The following is a 20943-nucleotide window of genomic DNA, read 5'->3' as shown; positions in this document are numbered from 1 at the left end:
CCATAGGGAAATTAATTCAAACTGAATTAATCTGTTCCACACCCCCAAAAATGTTAACTTAAAAATACATTTTATACCGAATACCACTCTTTTTGTACAAGCTACAATACAGTATCTTGAGGTTATCTTGAGATGATTTCGGGGCTTTCTAGTGTCCCCGCGGCCCGGTCCTCGACCAGGCCTCCACCCCTAGGAAGCAGCCCGTGACAGCTGACTAACTCCCAGGTACCTATTTACTGCTAGGTAACAGGGGCATTCAGGGTGAAAGAAACTTTGCCCATTTGTTTCTGCCTCGTGCGGGAGTCGAACCCGCGCCACAGAATTACGAGTCCTGCGCGCTATCCACCAGGCTACGAGGCCCCTTAAGATAGACAGTATGTATATCTTACCTTTATTGAGGACTCTTATTGGCGTATGGAAGACGGTGAGGAGGGGGGTGCGGGAGGAGTTACTACTGTTTGGAAGAGGAGTTCCTTTCCATAATAACATCAGGCAGTGATGACTTTCTGGCATACACTCTCTCCTACGGTTTGCAGGCATACCACTAGGACCTGCTTGTGGCTCACTGCTTGTTTGTCTTACTAAGAATCTGTCTAAAGACACTTGTTTTTCCCTACATTTTAACACTTGTCTGCAGTGAGACATCACATTGTCATTCAAAAGGTCAATACAACAGCCGGCTACAGCTTCATCTGGGTAAGTTTTTCAACAAAACTTTGCAGTTCTTCCCATACTTCACACATTTTCTTAACGAGGAAGGGACATCCTCTACTGCCTCTACTCAACTATTTTCTTAGGTTGAACCTTAACACTTTCGCCCGGGCATGACGCAGCATTGCGTCATCTGTTTACTGTCGGTAATGCCGGGGATGACGCAGCATTGCGTCATCCACTTTAAATAATCGCCAAAAATCAGGTTTTTATCCGATTCTTTTGGGACTGGTTTTAAAATGCGCGCCAATGTCTTCCCATTTTCTTTGTTGAGCCTCGTGGCCCTCAGGCGGCTTGGCACACGCCGTGGGCCCATTGTTTTCGCTCCACTGTTGTGACCAATGTCGCCTCCCCTCGCATCTCAAACGTGTGAACATTTTGGCTATTTTCTGTGGCTATATTTCTTACTGTGGCTTTAGAAACTATCTACGCTTACTCCACGATGGATAGTGATCATGAACAAGGCCCTTCCAGGAAGAAAATTGAGAAAGAAAGGCTTGAAAAGGGCGGGAATTGGGAGTGTAGCTGGAAGGCGGCTGAGCACTCACTCGCGGCTAACGCGTGGCCCGTCTTCAACTCGTCGGCGGTTGGAGCGTGACCAGGTTTTTTATTTTATATGCTAATGTTCCTCTAGAGAATTCTATTGCAAACTCATTGAGACCAAAATGAAAGACCTAGGACTAAAATTGAGGTGACCAGAGTGAAAATAGTGAAAACATTTTATTGCGTTTGCTCGCTCCTGGGTAACTCGTTCGCACTTTCTCTGTTTGCTGCGGGTAATTAGCCGGGCGTTTGGAGTTTATATTCATTTAGTGCTGTAGAGAATTCTATTGCGAACACAATGATACAAAATTTAATCTCGTAGGACGAGAATTAAGGTGACAAAGTTGAAGAGAGTATACACTTTTCAGAATTTACGCGCGCTCCCGTGACACCCTGGGTCCCATATCGCACAGTTGAGGGGTGGCACGCGGGATACGCCAAAGTGTTAACACTGACTTTCTTGAGACCCATGGCATATATAATAATTACTTTTATACTCAAAAAACAAAAAAGCAGAAAAACAATATAATTCTTTACGAAGAATTCAAACGCGATCGTCACTAGGCGAGAGACACCGATAAACTGAAGCGTGCCGCACTCTCGGTCGACCCATACGTGTATTAACAAATTCACAAGTCGAGGCAAAGTTTGTAAGTCGAGTTAAATTTTACGACGAAATTGGGTTTGTGACTCGAACAATTCATAAGTACGGACATTCGTAAGTCGAGGTTCCACTGTACTACTAATAAAGGTAATCGTCGTCAAATCACAATTTGGTGTTTCCTGTTAGTGTTTGAATCTATACTTTTGGATAACTGTACCAAATAGAATAGCAGGCTCAGACCTATAATTGAAATACACCTCTGAGAAAGAGGATGTTGTTTTCACATTTAAGATGCAGGATGGCCTAATCCATTTTTCAAGTGAGCAAAGCATTAAGAGTATGCAGAGTAACCACTACTGAAATAAAAGCAGCAAGCCGTTGTGTGCTGTGCACTCACCACAAAAAGGGCACTCATGGAAATATTAGTACCATGACTAAATATCCAACCACCACCTTCACCCCCGCCCCCATACCCCCAAAAGGATCTGACCCAGACATCCATTCCATCCTCAAAGGTTGTCCCATGATCCAAATGGGAAGCCGATCACTGTGCATATATTTTGTGTACACTGCACTAACAAGAAGATGGGAGCAAAAGCCACCCTTCACCTATCTGGGAGTGGCACACACATGCTCCCTCACCATATCAAGGTGTTACCCAAGAAGGAGCAATGAACCATAAGAAAAATGTTGTTACAACCTACGTAAGTGAAAAAACATTAACCAAAGGGAGCCATAACAGAATGGTGCTTAACGTACATGATTTTAGGAAGCAAGTATTGGGTGTAATGATACTGTTGACTGTAGACTGTTATAGAGAATGGCATTCTTCAAACAAATTAAAATACATTTATGGACATATAAAAATAAAATATTTATAATTACAGTTTTTTGATACCAGCTCCTACCATAGTTTGCTGAAAGCTTGCTTCTATGTTCCAGCAGTGTCATGGAAAGATATAATATGTAACCACAAATTTGTTTTAGTGTGTAGTGAGTATTGTATCAGTTTAGCATGAACATTAAGTCACTTAATGTTAAACTAATCTATGGCTTCATCAAGGAAAAAGCTTCAATATTCAGTTAATTTTACTTGAAAAAATATTTTAATTTTGTCAAGTTTAACAACAGATTGTTAACAAGAAAAACTGTATTTTATCTTAAAATACAGTTTTATAATGTATTTTATCTTATTTATTAGACTGTATTTTATCAATACAATCTGACTGTAATACAGTCAGACTGTATTTTATCTTAAAATACAGTTTTAACAATACCAGTTAGTTTTTCAGATGTCAAAAATGTAAGTTGCTCACTTTAAAGAACCATTATGAATAACATCAAGACATTTGGGGTCTGTCACACATTTCCTTACTGTATCTAACAATAATAATGAACATTTTATATAACTCACTTTTACCTAGATCAAACTAGTTACATTCATCAGCTTTATGGTAGCCTTAATCTTATCTCATAACTTCACACAAGTACAATATCCTACTCAAATTCAGGACTATATTACATCACATGTATAAAAAATTAATAATTTTTTGTAATGTATATTTTAGTGTGTGATATTCAAGGTATAGACAAGAAAGTCAGTAAGAATGGTTGGTGCTGCTAAGGAAGTCAGTATGAATGGTTGGTGCTGCTAAGAAAGTCAGTAAGAATGGTTGGTGCTGCTAAGATAGTCTGTATGAATGGTTGGTGCTGCTAAGAAAGTCAGTAAGAATGGTTGGTGCTGCTAAGAAAGTCAGTAAGAATGGTTGGTGCTGCTAAGAAAGTCAGTATGAATGGTTGGTGCTGCTAAGGAAGTCAGTATGAATGGTTGGTGCTGCTAAGAAAGTCAGTAAGAATGGTTGGTGCTGCTAAGAAAGTCTGTATGAATGGTTGGTGCTGCTAAGAAAGTCTGTATGAATGGTTGGTGCTGCTAAGAAAGTCAGTATGAATGGTTGGTGCTGCTAAGAAAGTCAGTATGAATGGTTGGTGCTGCTAAGAAAGTCAGTAAGAATGGTTGGTGCTGCTAAGAAAGTCAGTAAGAATGGTTGGTGCTGCTAAGAAAGTCTGTATGAATGGTTGGTGCTGCTAAGAAAGTCAGTAAGAATGGTTGGTGCTGCTAAGAAAGTCAGTATGAATGGTTGGTGCTGCTAAGAAAGTCAGTAAGAATGGTTGGTGCTGCTAAGAAAGTCAGTAAGAATGGTTGGTGCTGCTAAGAAAGTCTGTATGAATGGTTGGTGCTGCTAAGAAAGTCAGTAAGAATGGTTGGTGCTGCTAAGAAAGTCTGTATGAATGGTTGGTGCTGCTAAGAAAGTCAGTAAGAATGGTTGGTGCTGCTAAGATAGTCAGTATGAATGGTTGGTGCTGCTAAGAAAGTCTGTAAGAATGGTTGGTGCTGCTAAGATAGTCAGTATGAATGATTGGTGCTGCTAAGAAAGTCTGTAAGAATGGTTGGTGCTGCTAAGAAAGTCTGTATGAATGGTTGGTGCTGCTAAGAAAGTCTGTAAGAATGGTTGGTGCTGCTAAGGAAGTCAGTAAGAATGGTTGGTGCTGCTAAGGAAGTCAGTAAGAATGGTTGGTGCTGCTAAGACTCCTCTGCCTCTGTCATGTGGGTTGAGACCAATTAATGGTTATTGATAACACACAACAAATACTACTGGACATTATTTTCTATTTATATAAATTGTAAATAATATTGCAGATATAGTTGTAATGAAATTAACTAAATAATTTACACTAACTTAAGATTCATGTCTGTTAAATTACTATATTGTCAAGAAAAAAAAAAAGAGTACAGTAACCATATATTGTCTCAATCTATAACTGACATGCCATTTTCCATTATAAACATAATAAGTATAGAAAAGCATACTACTCTACACTTGTCACTTATAATCCCTCACATGTAGGCTTACATACAGGTGTGGTATCAAATGCATGTGTAGCAAGTGAGCATCATAAGAGCATTGGTAATTAAAAAATGACAAAAAAGACAGCAAACAAATCTTTGATTTCAGTAAACAACTCCCCTGGGTGCACAGCTCATAGTAAAAACAATCTTCTATATTTTATACTAAATGAAATAGTTATTATTGTATATTCTTCATTTCAGTTATTGTGTACCCTGCTGAATAAACTAGAGTGGCATCAAGCTTTCAGCATTATTACTAACATATGCCACTTATCTGTAATTTGCCTGGTAATGTGTTCTTACAGGTTAAAAACCGGCGTTGAATGTAATGAAACACCATTTTCTGGGTGAGCCCCGGAGGCTCCCTGGAGCTTATCGGTCTATGTATGTTATATTAGACCGGGACATTAGCTATGGAGTCCAGACCAACCATGGACCAGCGCCAGAATTTGGCCCCTTCAGAGAGGTTGCAGGAAGCAATGACCCTGGAAAAAACCCCCTGTGGTTGGGAATTTTCCTTATCTGCCATCGACCGGGGTTTGGCACCCAGAAAGGTAGGCATAACAAAACAAACCCCACATGGTAAGAAACTAATACAATAATTAAACAGAGAAGTAGAAACTCCCTACAATCCCAGGGAAACAAGCAAACAAGAAAACATCACACTTTACTGCCGCGCGTCCGCACAGCCCTCCTTGCCCTGAGAGGGGGAGGGGGGGGCCCCCCGGACCTCACCGCGCCGGCTGCCTAGCATTAGTTTGGAAGTTAAGCTTCAACCAACGCGAAAAAAACGCCGACCGGTGGGAGGGAGGGTTGCCTCTGGGGCTCACCCAGAAAATGGCGTTTCATTACATTTAACACTGGTTTTCTGTGGGGAGCCCCTACGGCTCCCTGGAGCTACATACCCAAAGAGAAGGAAAAGAAAGGGCTGATCCGGGAGGTGGCCACCACAAACCCCGCAACGCAAAGTCGAGAAAGCAGGCTGAAGCCTGCAATCCAAAGCATCACAAGAACGCACACGAGCAGACACGCTCACAAAAGAACGGGTAGCCAGGAATCTGTGCGACCCCCAAATCCTCGCTCCTGAAATGAGGCCAAAACATCACCAAACACTGCAGCGAATGCTGTAAACGTCCAAACGGTAAGGGTGCAAGGATAGACCGCAGGCTGGTAGACTTAAGAAACCTGCGGATGACCTGGAAGACCCGAGCCCTGAAACAGAGAACGAGGGGAACCAGATCAACCCAGAGCGCATCCCCAGCCACGGCACCCAGGGAACGGCAAAGAGTTGCAACTGGACAACACATGTCGCACCCCTGGCCGAACCAACCAAGCAACAATAACCCAAGGACCCCTCCGGAAAACAGTCATCTCGACTGTCGCCAGAAGGACGGAGAAAGGCTGGAAACGTACAAACCTATCACCAGTACCAAAAGAGCAGAAACCCCTGTGCCGGAGGAGAGCCGGAAGCTCCCACTCCGATTCGCAGAGGCCAATGCCAACAATATATGGTTTTGAAAAACAATCTTGAACCGAAGGGGCTACCACAAACTGGGGAGAGGAAGAATAAGAGGGCACCCTGATCAAGGACCAGGATGGCTCAGGTGGCGCATGAGCAGGCCGAAGGTTTAACAAAACACGAGAAAGCGTACAGAGCGAGGCGGAAGTGACGTCCACCCTGAACGCAAGCTGGAGCGGCTCCGTCAGCACTGCACGATACGAGGCAACAGTAAGAAGCATCAATTAACAGTCCTGAAATCCCAAGAAAGGACAAGACAACCCGATGCGAAAGAAGACAATCAATGAAGAGCAAGAAAATGGCGAATAGAAACCCCAGGAACATCATACTGTCGCAGAGACGAAGCTTGCAGGTGGGACACCATCAATGAAGCTACCTGAACACCATAGAGATGGTGATACACCCGCGTCAAAAGACCAGACGCGAAGAACCAAAGAGAAGGCTGAATCAGTCACGTACAGGACCGGTCCGACCTGCCGAAAGAGCGGAGCCGCAGGAAACGCCCCGCATTCGGACACCTATCAAGCAGCGTCTGAAAACAAAGCTGGGCCAGCCACCAAAGGACCAAGAGGACTAATCTCCTTGGGAAGGACTCCAACTGAGCCAGAACATGAAGCAACAGCTGAATCGGGAGAAGAGGAACAGGTAATGCTACCTCGACCAGTACTGCCGAAAGGCATCCACCACAAACGCCTTACAGGCAGGTAAGGTGCCACATAGAATCAGAAATGCCGAGACCACGCCGATACGAAGATGTCCATGTCCAGGAGTCCGTACGTTCGGCAGAGCCAACGAAACGAGTCGGAGATGACTGTCCAATCCGTGAACAGAGGAATGAACCCGAGACAGGCCATCCACCAGGACTTAGGACACCCCGGGCATGAAACGCACAGCTAGCCAAACCCTGAGAATCCAGCAGACGAGCCACTTGAAGGGACCAACCGCAAAGGTCAAGGACCTAAGAGAATCCCTGTGGTATTGGCAATGAACCACCGGAGAACAGTCCGAATGGAGCCGGATGGTAGAGCCCCAAGTGACCCGAACCATCCGAAGCGCAAAACAGACAGCCACGAACTCCCGAACAGTGCGGTGAGCCCTACGGACGGACGGACCCCACCATCCCCGGCCACAAAGCCCCAGCCGAGAGATGACCCGTCCGTGAACACATTGAGTGAAGGCTCGAGGAGGCGCCAAGGCACGGAACCCTGAAAACTCCAAAGATGAAGCCGGTGACGCAGCACCAACACAAGATCCCTGGAGGACGAACCCAACGATTGTGAGAGAGGCGGAAGGGGATTCCCTGAGGAACCAAACAGACGCCAAAGCCAAACCCTACCCGACAGGCAGACCAGCACGACGAAGTTCAGACTCCCGCACAACCACTCGAGCAACCGCCGATTGACCCGGGACCCCCTCATAAACAGCCGAAGGTGGGACCACAGCCACAGCAACACTTCTACAGGGAAAGACAAAGAGGTGGTCCAAGAGTCCTAAAGAGGATCCAGCCAGGTCTGAACTTGGGACAGAACCTGATGGAACGGCCTCCAGATCACCAGGAATCCGAACCCGGTGATCTGAAAGACCGACACCCTTGGAGAGCAGACAAGCGGACTGACTGGGAGCCCCACACCAGTCATCTAGGTAGGCCAGAAACCGAATCCCAAGCAGATGCAGACAGGTCACCAAGATCTGGTAAAGATGCGCAATACACTAAGTGCCAATTACAAACTAGGGAAGGCAACAAAAGGGGCAAGCCTGAAGCCCCCCCACCAACTGTGCCAGTCCCGGAACCCTAGAGAGGAACGTGCCAAGTGACCCAGAGGTCCAGGGACACCATTGAGGCACCCGGTCCCAACAGTCTTCCGAAGAGGGGAAAGAATCCAGGGCGCAGACTGAACAAGTCCAGAAGATCCGCAAAGCCCGTGTCTGCACTAAAACAGGCAGGAACCCTGGAAGGATGGGGCGCAACGACCACTTCCAAACGCACCCACACCAAGATGACATGACAAAGCGCAGGGGAAAGAAGCCCACCCCACCAGCCCCGAACCCCCCAAAGGGGGGAGAAGCCGCCTGAAGCCACGAAAGGCCAGAAGACAACCAAAAATGCTCACGAACTGTGGGACCAAGCGAGAGCCAACTGAGCAAGCTGACTTCCCCCCAGCATCCCATCAACAGCGAAGGGAACCCCTCCTGAAAAAAAAATCTATATAAATAAAAATGGAAATGTTCGTTTGTGCATGACCGCTAATCTCCGAATGTTCTTCACCAATTGCTTTGAAATTTTCACTCAACGTTCCATTGGCACCCGAGCAGGTTTTTATATGCTGTACATACTATATAGATGTCATGCCTGTGAAGGTCAAAACTTGCTTTTTCTGAAAAACTGAGTTTTTCATGTGAGGGAAATCTTCGAAACCTCTTTACCGAATGCTTTGAAATTTTGACACAACGTTGCATTCGAACAGGCGCGCCTTTTTATATATCTACTATATACATGCCTCACCTGTGACAGGAAAAAACATGCTTTTCTTGAAAAACGGCGCCATCTGATGGACATAAGAGCAACACACGCTGTAATCTCCGAAAGTTCTTCACCGATCGCTTTGAAATTTTGACAACGTTGCATTCGAATAGGTGCGTCTTTTTATATAATGTACCTACTATATAGATGCAACCCCTCTGACAAGTATAAACGTGCGTTTTTGAAAAACAGTGCCATCTGTTGCACATAATAGCAACATGCACGCTATGCTAAATATGTCACGAATTCCATTTCAATGTTTCCGATTTCATTGATAAATTTTATTTTCATAGATTTTGATTTATTTTATTTCTTAATGAATTATTTTGTGTGACATTGTGTTGGAATTGAGCTGTGTTGTTTACCATATCGTTCATTTGGTAAGTATAAGTATAGATGCCAGACCTGTGGCAGGTAAAAGTATGCTTTTCTTGAAAAACAACGCCATCTGTTGCATGTAAGAGTAACACACATTCTATATTAAATATGTTACAATTCCATTTCAATGTTTCCAGATGCATTGATAAATTGAATTTTCATAGATTTTGATTTATTTTAATTTTGATGTAATTATTTTGTGTGAATTGTGTTGGAATTGAGCTGTGTTGTTTACCATACCGTTCATTACGTGAGTACAGTTTATTTTTAATTTCTTCATATTTTCATTTCATTTTTTTTAACTGTTTTTCTTATATTTCAGTGATAGGAACATCAGATCACTTGATGTTCCCAATTTTCTGATGGGAACATCAGACCATTTGGGAAGGCATCAGACGAGGGAGTGGGGAATGGTGGTGATTACGAGGGGACGGACGTTAGAGATGGTGTGGAGGACGAGGGGACACGGGAGGGGGTAATAGTGGGGAAGGACGAGAGGACGGGGGAGTTTGGGATGGTGGGGATGGGGGATTTTAGAATGGTGGGGAGGACAAAGGGACAGGGAAGTTGGGCATGGTAGGGAGAGGCCGGAAGACAACCAAAAGCGCCCACCAACAGCGGGACCATGCGAGAGTCAACAGAGCAAGCCGCTCCCCCAGCGCCCTGTCAGAGAAAGGAACAGAACCCCTCCCGAAAGAAAAAGTACACACACATATACACATTATGTATATACACATACACATACATATACACAAACACACAAGATATGTTACACACACGTGCGTATACACATGTGCACACACACACACAAACACACACAGTGTACACATGTACATGCGTACACACACACACATACATTGTAAAAGAAAAGTACAAGTCGCCGACCAGTGGGCAGAGAGCACCACGCCGGCCAGGCAAAGAAGGCACAAAATTGCATCAAAAGGGCAATCTCGACAGCAAAACCTCAAAGTCCCAGCACGACCACAACATGTGCCAAGACCCAAAAAGAACAGTCTGCAAGCCAGGAAGACCCCGGAACCCCAGAAGGCAGAACCGGGTCATACCAGGAAACAAAGCCCCCTGAACCCACAAAGGGGGCCCAAGAGGAAGAAACCTCCGGAACGAAACCAAAGAACCCAAAGAAACCCAGAATCGAACCAGGGGGAGCCCAAACAACCACATCTGCCAGCGGAGAACACCACAGAAAGGCAAAGCACAGCGCCCAGACAGAACCCCCAGAGAAAACGTTCATAACAGATCAAAAACCGAGGGACAAGGTGTGGGAGCAAGCATACCAGCCAGGGGACACTGAGTCCAAACCCAAAGGCCCAGACCCAAAACAGACAAAATGGAAAACCCGGTGTAAAATCAACACCCAAACACTCCCAGAGGAACAGGCAACGGGCAGAAAACACCAGAAAAGCAAAGAAACGACAACAGGAGAAGAAAAAACCCTGAAAAAAAAAGGTGAAAACTCACCCAAGAAGCTCGTTCGCACACCCAGTCTCATGTAAACAAATCGCAACACCGCCCTGGTGGCCACGCCGGGAAACCAGCAGACGAAAATGGCCGCCAGCAGGGGCTGTGTTTGACGCTTAAGATACAAAAACACACCAGCAAAAGTGGGAAGCAAGCAGACTGGATGGGCGAAAAACGCAGCCCAACAGCAGAAAACCCAGGCAGGGGCAAACCGCCCCAGAACTGCTAGCAGGCATCCCCCACAGCCCAGGGAACCAACAACACAGGCCCCGGGGCAGAGCCGTCCTCCAAGCCCTCCGCCCTTAAAGAAAAGCAAGAGTCCATGGGAAAGGCAGCAAGAAAGGGCCGCTGGTAAGACCCAGAAGCCTTGGCAGGAGGAACCGGCTCGAAAAACCTCCGTCCCCCAACCCGAACAGGGCAGCCCCCGAAACCGCCAGTCTCGGCCCCAACTAAACCCTGCCCCGACCCCGAAACCCACAGACAGTCTGGAGCCAGGAACAGGGAGGGAAAGTGTCGAACAGCACCTAACCAAACGGGGCGGCCTCGGGGTATCCGAGTGGGAAACCAACCTAGCATGTTGCAGCAACCTAACCTAGCTTGCAACACGGATGCCGCCTGTACTCTGAACAGTAAAAACATCAGGAGAGTACTGGAGAACAAGCAGAGAATCTCTCTCGCAAGACTCCGGGTCAAGGTGTCAGTGACCCAACAGGCAGCATGCCGGAGGTAAAAATGGCGACTGTCACCCGGAGACAAGGGAACAGCAACCAACGATCCCGTACAAGACGGGTTGGAACCGGGAAGACACATTCAACGGTCCCCTGAGCCCAGACAGGGGTTTCCAGGGCCCGTAGGGTAACAACTACGGGAAGCCCGGGCAAGGTGTTGCTAACCGGTGAAGAAACCCAAACATAACAAGAGGGTAGAGGATAGCACTGAAAACCCCTGCGATGTGTACAATCACGGGGGCCTAGCAGAGGGCCGCCAAACACTACCAGTGGAACTATAGCCACACTAGGCAGACCCCCACCAGGCATGAAAATAAAAACCAAAGAAAAACCCTGCAAAAGTACACCGTCTCCAGAGGCAACAAGAACCGGCCGTCGCTTAGGTGGCAGGCTGTGTAACACCTTGACGCCCTAACCAGCACAAGACCAATCCCTACCCAGGGCCAAACAAGGGCCCCAAGCCCCAGCTGGTCCCAAGGGCGAGGCAAATGCCGAGCAGCAAGAACCTCTACGGGAACGGTTCCCGAACGCCCCAGGGAAGATAACCCTGTTATGCAAGGGCAGTACTCACAGGGCTCTTAGGGAAGTCAGCCACTAAGCGCATGCAGCCCTGGCACTGATGAGGTACTCCTGGCCACCGCACAACACAACACACGGCAGTGAACGCCACACAAGGCAAACACTGCCTAGGAAACTGAGGCCAGAGAAGCGTCTATCACAGTTGACATTAGCTTACGAACTGAAGCTTGGCAGCCGGCGCTCCCCCTTTCCCCTCTCGGGGCGGGGAGGGCTGCGCGGATGATCGGCGCGGCAGTAAAGTGTGATGTTTGCTTGTTTCCTTGTGATTGTAGGGAGTTTCTACCTCTCTGTTCGGTTTTTTGTTTCAGTTTTTTACCATGTGGGGATTGTTATGTTATGCCTAGCTTTCTGGGTGCCTGACCCCGGTCGATGACAGATAAGGAAAACCTCAACCACAAGAAGGTTTTCCAGGGCCATTGCTCCCTGAAACATCTCTGAAGGGGCCAGGTTCTGGCGCTGGTCCCTGGTAGGTCTGAACTCCTTAGCTAATGTCCCGGTCTAATATAACATACATTAGCCCAATAAGCTTCAGGGAGCCGTAGGGGCTCCCCACAGAAAAACACTTATTTTATTACCTGCTGTCACTTACAAACATACCTTATGACTACAGTACTAATAATTTTATCAATATTGTATTACAAATCTGGGTACTTGTCATAAAATTATTTACATACATTAACTGAAATAAGTACTGCTATGCAATAAGTAACAAGAGTAGCCATCAGAAATAAAAAAATTTGTTTTATATTGGTTATCCTCCCATTTGCTCAAGCAGAGCATCAGATCAAATTAATGCATAAAAGTATTTACATAATGTAATTTATAAACAATTTGATTGATAACGTGTATAATGCAATGAAACACCTCTTATTAGTTGTAGTTGTGTATTGATGGCTTCCTGAAGCTAGTACTGAGATAACTCCTCATATACAAGTCACACCAGCCTTAGGAATCCTGAATATGCTACTGGAGACCAGAGCCAGATCCTGGCCTCCTCACAGATGTGAAGGAAGCTGGTAATTATCATCACCCACACCAAGGAAACATTCAGAAAGTAAGCAAAGCAAAATAGACAACTGCACGGTTCACAGAGCAACAAGAAATGAAACAAATGACTCTACAAACGATTCAAGCATAAGTCTATTTGAACCCCATTTAGTTACAGGTGGGCATTGCCAAGTGGCAGACCACTGGGAGCTGCTGGCTCTCAACACACCTTGGTGCAGAGCTCAAGACAACAAACTAACACACCTGGATGGTGAAAAGGGACCGTGGAGACTCGGACTCAACCAGAAAGAGGTATTTCAATACATTCAATGCTAGTTTTCTGAAGAGGATGAATGGTGGCTCCCTGTAGCCAACTAAAGGTAATAAGGAAACTGGGACTCGCCAGTGAGGAGGCGAGCAAAAATTAAAGCCCCGAAGAACAGAGCCCAAGATGGGAAACCTGACCGAGAGCAATACAAGGCTGATGGTACTGTATATAAGAAAAGACTGGGGACAGAGCAAATAAACTTTCAATCAGCACGGGTCTATGGGAAGACGGCAGGCTGGCTAGATTTAATGACAGTAAGGATAACCTGAGATAAATGTCTTGGAGCAAAGAACCAAGGAAACAGCATCGGCAAACAACAAGTGATGTACCCTCTGCTGAACAAACTATGACTCAAGAACCCCTCCAGAAGCCATCCCTCTCATTCTTTGCCAAATGAGCAGGAAAAAGCTGCCAATGAAGAAACTGTTCAACAGGGCCAAGGAACAGAAACCCTTCTTCCAGAGAAAAGTATGAAGGCCACCAATCCAGCAGTAAAGAGCTCTTAAAATGGTATGATGGGCCAAAAAAATGACCGAGAGAATGAAAGAAAGACCAAATCTGATTCAGAGGAGGATCCATCCAGACCTATTGGATGAAAATATGGAAGGAATATCAAGACCAACATGCTGTTGCCACTACAAAAAACACAGGCAGTATACCAACAAATCAGCCACCCACACACCGTACAAACGGTGAGAGACCTGCATTAAAAACTTTAGAGCTGAAGATCGGAGGAGAACATTGAACAAGACAGGAATATCTCCAAACCAATCTGATAAAAGTATCGGAGCCTGAGTCAGATGAGCCAGTTGCCAAAAAGCCAGAAAGATCATTCTGCCCGTAAAAGCCCCCAACCTGGACACAACCTGGCCTAGCAGTTAAATCAGAGGGAAGAGATAAAAGAAATCCCATCTTGACCAGTCCAGCCAAAAGGCATCCAACATGAGAGCCTTGTGATTGAGGAGCAGAGCCATGTAAAAAAAGAAGCCGTCTGTTCCAAACTGAACAGTCGGCTTTCCACCACTTACTCTGCAATCACCTGGGTACAGCCAAAGCCATGCCAAATCTGTAAAAAAACAAAGGCTTGTGTTTCCTATTTTGCAGGCCTCAGGACAAAGACCCACCCAACAGGTAGCAGAGGAAGACGGTACAAACGTCCATCAGTTTGCAGTAAAACCAACACGACATCCCTCAAACTCGCAAGCAGCAAGCATGACATTCGTCGATTCATTGTGCATCAACTCCAGACTGACCAACAGCTGGCTGTTGCTGAGGAGCTCTAGGCCACCTGGAGGTGGTCATCAGTACTAACAGATTTGAGCTAGTTTCAAGTAAACCAATTGTTTTGAATGAATCGTTTGCAGAATCATTCGGCCGTTTTAATATGTAACGTAAGTTTAAGTGTACATATTTGGGTGATAAGACACAAAGAGTATTGTGGTTTTTTATATTTATTTAGTATAGTCTTGGTTACAACAGTCAGTTTCTTGGCAACGTTGTGAAGTGTCATAGTAGTTGAGATGAAGCCTGGGGCAGGGCAGAGGGCCGAGTGAGACTGGGGATAGAGAGCTCAGATGTTGGGGTGAGTGCGAAGAGCATGACACTCTGAATGCAGGTGGTGTCGAAGAGCTCGAATGCGGGATGAGAGTGTGGAAGTTTGATGCAGCCAGAATATGGCTGTCTATTCTGTAGGACAGCTGAAGCGTCTTGTGAGGATAGGAACTGGACTCGTCGAGTGTCACATTGTTGCTGGTGAATGTTGAAGACGTGCAGCATCTCTCAAGCGTCTGTACTGAATCACTATACGAGTTTAGAGTGACTGACTCACGCTGCCAACTGATTGATTAATTGATAAAGATTAAGCCACCCAAAAGGTGGCACGGGCATGAACAGCCCATATGTTTAGTAAATCTATTCAATATTCTGAGGTCGCATTTAATCATTAAGCTGCTATCACGGGGGAGGATACTGCTTGACAGTATTTATGAGGGTGTCCAGCTGCTGGACAAATTTTTTGGCCAGAAGAGTGGCTGTGTTGATAGCTTCAGGGAAGTTACTGCAATATTCAAGGACTCCTAAAGCTCTTCTATGGTCATTGGTTGCTTCACATTCCAGGAGATAGTGAAGTAGTGGCTTTTCTGTGACTGTTTGGCAGAAGATGCACTCTCTCTGTCGGGGTTCACCAATCTCCCAGTTGCATCTGTAACCTAGACGTAGTCTGTGTAAACGAACTGCTGTTGCACTGTGGATTCCTTTTGGGATATTTAACCTTTCTAACTTGGTGGCCTGAAGATACCATATTGCAGAGGGCGAACCTTCTGCTACTCTCTGATGTAGATGGGCTTTGTCGAGGTGTGAGTGTTTTTTTATTGATGATGTTTTTTATGTTCTCTATGCTGGGTTGAATTGTTTTATGTATCACTGGATGACGAGTTGCCAATTTGGCAATTTCATCGGCTTTCTCATTTAATGGGATTCTAACATGGGATGGGATCCAGTTTAAGGTTATGTTGAGGACCTGGTTGATGGGGTTCTGGGAGTTTTTCTACTCCCCAAGCCGGCCCGAGGCCAGGCTTGACTTGTGAGAGTTTGGTCCACCAGGCTGTTGCTTGCAGCGGCAACAGGCCCACATACCCACCGCAGCCCGGTTGGTCCGGCACTCTTTGGAGGAAACTATCTAGTTTCCTCTTGAAGATGTCCACTGTTGTTCCGGCAATATTTCTTATGCTCGCTGGGAGTATGTTGAATAATCGCGGACCTTTGATGTTTATACAGTTCTCTCCAATTGTACCTATGGCACCCCTGCTCTTCATTGGTTCTATTCTGCATTTTCTTCCATATCATTCACTCCAGTATGTTGTTATTTTACTGGGTAGATTTGGGACCTGGCCCTCCAGTATTTTCCATGTGTATATTATTTGATATCTCTCCCGTCGTCTTTCTAACGAGTACATTCGGAGAGCTTTAAGATGATCCCAATAATTTAATGTTTTATCTCGTTTATGTTCTCTGTACTCCCTCTATTTAAGCAATCTCTCCTGCTCTGAATGGGAAGTGAGTACGGAGTAGTACTCAAGACGGGACAGCACAAGTGATCTGAAGAGTACCTGTACAACCACTGTGATGGGATCCCTGGATATGAAAGTTCTCATAATCCATCCTATCATTTTCCTGGCTGCTGCAAAATTTACTTGGTTATGCTCCCTAAAATTTAGGTCGTCAGATATATTGTCAGTATTTTGCCTTTAGCGACTGCTCCATGATACAAAATGATGGTAATTATTTCCACGTTGTCTTTCCAACGCTGCCAACGTGCTGTCAAAACTTATATTACAAGCTTCCACCTCACCTTGCCAAACTGACCAGCATCTTGCAGGTTGGGAAGAGGTATTAATTATAATTATTTGTACACTTGGGAATTGTAATTAGTGGACCAAGAATTAGTGTAGAGATTCTAGGAATGTAGAACACCTAAGAGATAGGTTATGTAGAATTAGCAGACCCATCACAATATCTGCACTTCAGCTAATGAGAATATGCAGCAGGTATATTACTTACTAATATAGTTGTTACAGATACTTCATTTTCTATGAACTTTGCAGTTGTCTGTAATGCTTTGCTGACTTTCTAGATGTTTTCCCAGTGAGGGTGATAATTGCCTGTGCCTCTGTGAGGGGGGGCCAGGCACTGGCTCTGGTCCCGGGAGGCCAAACACAACTCAGGTGACTGATATGATCCAGTAGTGGGAAGCTATCAGTGAGATAACTTGGTGGCTTCATGAAGCCACCAAGGGGCTCCCCCAGAAAAAATGATAAACTTTGCTTAAAAACTGATTCCTACTCAAGTTGTCATTCTCCAAAGAAAGGATCTACGCAAGAATCGAGACCGAGAAGTTACCGTTAACAATTCCTGGCTTGCCTTGTGGCAACATCCTTCATCATTTGTTCTATAATTAAGATAAAATATCTGTAGTACAGCAGGTACATAACCGTGATCATATTTATCTTAAAATATTAGTAAGTACTATAGACAAAGAACACTAACAAATTTATAATTTTGATAAAATAAAACAACAAAGTAAAATAATAGATTAGGAACAAAAACAGTGTAGTTCTGACTAGAGGTATTGGATTACAAAGGAATTGACTAAATTGTGCACAAAATATTAGCCCATTACCATTACAACTGCACAAAACTTCTGAAAGGAAGCATGTACAAATCTTAATTTCACTCTTTGTAGAACGTCCACATGTATACTATACTTTACCTTTATTCCTTATAGCCAGTGGCAATTAATTGTATAATATTCATTTTGTACATTTGCACAGCTTAATTTGCTTCTGTACCTGTATGCCCAGATTGAAACAAATGCATTATTTATTATGTCAACTCTCACTATAAGATGATTTGGTAATATCATCCGAGACCTCTTTTTAACATAACAGGATGCATTAAATCCTATTAGAAAGATACAGTATGTCCAAAGTAAGTGTACAGTAGTTTCAACAGTGATTAATGTAATAAAAGAGAGACAGTACCTGAATAAAGTTAATTTTATCTTATTTTTATATTCACATGATATTTCAGAGACTTTCTTGATCCAATGTCACAACCTCTACTTCATTATCTCTGCGTCGAGTCGTCTTCAAGCAAGATGATCGTTCTGAACACTCTTCAGTCTTTACTGTAACCCCAGTTACTTGGTGTGTGCGTATTAACAAGTCCTCCATGTCTGGTGTACAATCACTGTCACTTACCAAATCAATAACTTTTGGAGATGTAGTAGATAAAGAAGATTTTAAAGGTGGTATCTTGCGATTTAACTCACTGGAATCACCGGAGACATTATCACTTGGGGAGACAAGATGAGTGCGTTCTTCATTATTAGGACAAATCTCCCTATCTTGAGCTGAAGGAACAAACGGTGGTCCACATATGACAGTAGGGCGGGTAGCTGCAGGATTAGTGTGATGAGTAGATTCACTACATAATAGATGGTCTGCAGGCAATTCATCAACTAACATTACATCCAGATCAGATGGTTCTCCAGAGCTGCCACTAAGAACAACAGTCACATTAGTTTCATCAGAGACCTGGGATTCACTTGCTTGATCAGAAGGCGAGGACACTGTTATGAGAGGAAGACTACGGTCTGTTTCAGGACTAGGAAATAAATCCGGTGACACTATACCTTCACGATCTGGCTCTGGGAGAGGCAGTGAAGATGAACGAGGACCAAAAGTAGACTTAGATTCTACTTTCAAACGTTTATCTCCGTCCTCATGAACTGGTGTAGAGAAATACTTGTGCTTGTACCACATCTTACGACTGCGCTTAATAGCACTCTCTCCTGCCACGCCTGCAGAAGAGGCGGGTCTCTCGTCCTTCAAATCAATCATCACAGAACTTTCCCTAGTATCATCTGAAAATACACTTGCTAGATCAATGCTATCCTGACTTTCATTTGTTTTGATGAAGCTAATTATAGAATGATTATCACCTTCTTCATCAACATCAACAGACATTTGTTGCGAGTTAAAACCAGGCCTATAAACATCACTTGCCCTATTACTTGTTCCAGTACTTGACATTTTACTCGTCACAGGGGGAGACACCTTCACTATCACATTTCGTATTGCACTATCATTTGGAGTAGTTCCTATATTTGCAGCATCAAATCTGTAAGAAAGATTGACTTTGGAAGTACTGGTCATTCGTGCACTAGACTGATGGTCTTCCTGACTAGAATTTGGAGTATCAGAATATTTACATGAGGAAGATGAAGTGGGTGATGGAGTGTAAGGATCTACCCACTCTAAACTTGTTCCTGGAGATCCCTGAGCCCCAAGACTCCCTGAGGTCCCTGCACCACAGCTGGTTGCTGCATCTCCTTCAGCTGCATCACATCTAGCCTCACCTTCTAAGCTGAGTGAACCTTTCATGTTCCCTCGGGGAGTAGGAAGAACAAGGGTCATGTTACTATCACTGTGCCGGCGTCGTTTACTTGGAGACGTGAGGTAACCATCAAACATGGCTGCCTCTAATGTACTGCTATTGCTTTCATTACTTTGTAATTGTCGTTTGAATGAGCCCATGCTGCGTCGTTGAGTACCACCATATTCTATGCTGTAATGGTCTCCGGAACGATTCAAGGCCTCGTGAAGAAGTTTTAGAACCTGTAATTGAGACAATTCATTATAAGCCAAGAAGGAAAGATAGATAAAAAACATATGGGGTGGAACTAATTGTTCTCAGGTCAAGTGTAGTATTCATTTAATTAGGAGTGGTCACAACCTGTTAATGGGAACGTTCTTTGATGCTACAAGAGTGGCACTTTGTTGCTACAAGAGTGGCAGTGTGTTGCTACAAGAGTGGCAGTGTGTTGCTACAAGAGTGGCAGTGTTTTGCTACAAGAGTGGCAGTGTGTTGCTACAAGAGTGGCAGTGTGTTGCTACAAGAGTGGCAGTGTGTTGCTACAAGAGTGGCAGTGTGTTGCTACAAGAGTGGCAGTGTGTTGCTACAAGAGTGGCAGTGTGTTGCTACAAGAGTGGCAGTTTGTTGCTACAAGAGTGGCAGTGTGTTGCTACAAGAGTGGCAGTGTGTTGCTACAAGAGTGGCAGTTTGTTGCTACAAGAGTGGCAGTGTGTTGCTACAAGAGTGGCAGTGTGTTGCTACAAGAGTGGCAGTTTGTTGCTACAAGAGTGGCAGTGTGTTGCTACAAGAGTGGCAGTGTGTTGCTACAAGAGTGGCAGTGTGTTGCTACAAGAGTGGCAGTGTGTTGCTACAAGAGTGGCAGTGTGTTGCTACAAGAGTGGCAGTGTGTTGCTACAAGAGTGGCAGTGTGTTGCTACAAGAGTGGCAGTGTGTTGCTACAAGAGTGGCAGTGTGTTGCTACAAGAGTGGCAGTGTGTTGCTACAAGAGTGGCAGTGTGTTGCTACAAGAGTGGCAGTGTGTTGCTACAAGAGTGGCAGTGTGTTGCTACAAGAGTAAGCGAGGTAATAATTAACACCCCACAAGAAGTTGACATACTAGCACAGCAGGTTTGGAGTCAGGATGCTAAACTGATAATCATCAATGCCTACAGTTCACTAATAAGCGACACATGGACAAAGGAGCAGCTGCATTACAAACGAGAGGAGCAGAGGAGTGTCAGACGTAATGGTGGAAACGAAAGATCTCCAACCCTCACGCTTAACCATACAGATGGTCCTACTGACCACCGCACTCGCCTTTCGAAACAAAATAAAAAGTCGGGCATGCGACGGCGTTCCTTCCATGCTGCACGCTTATAGCGGACAGCCCAAGCACAGTCTGCATTCCACCAGGGAACGCATTTCTGCGCACCCCGGGAGGTAGAGCAAGGAGCAGAACAGAGGGAAGCATCAAAAACAGTGTGATGAAAGAGGAGGAGGAGGGCTCGGGGGAGAGGCAGATCAGAGAGGTTGGAAAGAGTAGTGTGTAAGGTGAAGAGGTTCTTTCAGCCTTGGCAAACTGCCACTTAGAGAAGGAGAGAGAAGGCCAAAAAGAGAGGTGACAAGGATAGGGAAATAGTTACTGTTATATAGGTCATCACGCTCAAGCCAGTGAGTTCCAAATTAAAAAGAAGATGAGCAGAGAGAAAGATAAAGACAGGAGGGTGCGAGAGTGGGAGTCAACA

At 45.0% G+C, this 20943-nt stretch overlaps 1 protein-coding gene across 4 annotated transcripts in view; it reads right to left on the bottom strand.

Moving 5' to 3' along the window:
- The window catches only part of LOC123761792 (protein artemis), a 134778-nt gene that overhangs the window by 11112 nt on the left and 102723 nt on the right, over nucleotides 1–20943 (bottom strand). The window contains exons 7-8 of one of the 4 annotated variants that reach the window (XM_045748002.2): nucleotides 19056–19461; nucleotides 2661–18707 (exon numbers count right to left, since the gene is read on the bottom strand). In XM_045748002.2, coding sequence (XP_045603958.1) covers nucleotides 17869–18707; nucleotides 19056–19461 — 1245 coding nt within the window. In that variant the 3' untranslated portion in view covers nucleotides 2661–17868. Of the gene's footprint in view, nucleotides 1–2660; nucleotides 19462–20943 lie in introns of those variants that run through there. The other 3 variants (XM_045748003.2, XM_045748004.2, XM_045748000.2) reach the window with 3 other exon arrangements.

This window comes from Procambarus clarkii, chromosome 24, assembly GCF_040958095.1.
Source record: "Procambarus clarkii isolate CNS0578487 chromosome 24, FALCON_Pclarkii_2.0, whole genome shotgun sequence".
Lineage (NCBI taxonomy): Eukaryota > Metazoa > Arthropoda > Malacostraca > Decapoda > Cambaridae > Procambarus > Procambarus clarkii.
This window is presented reverse-complemented; position numbering and strand designations above follow the sequence as displayed.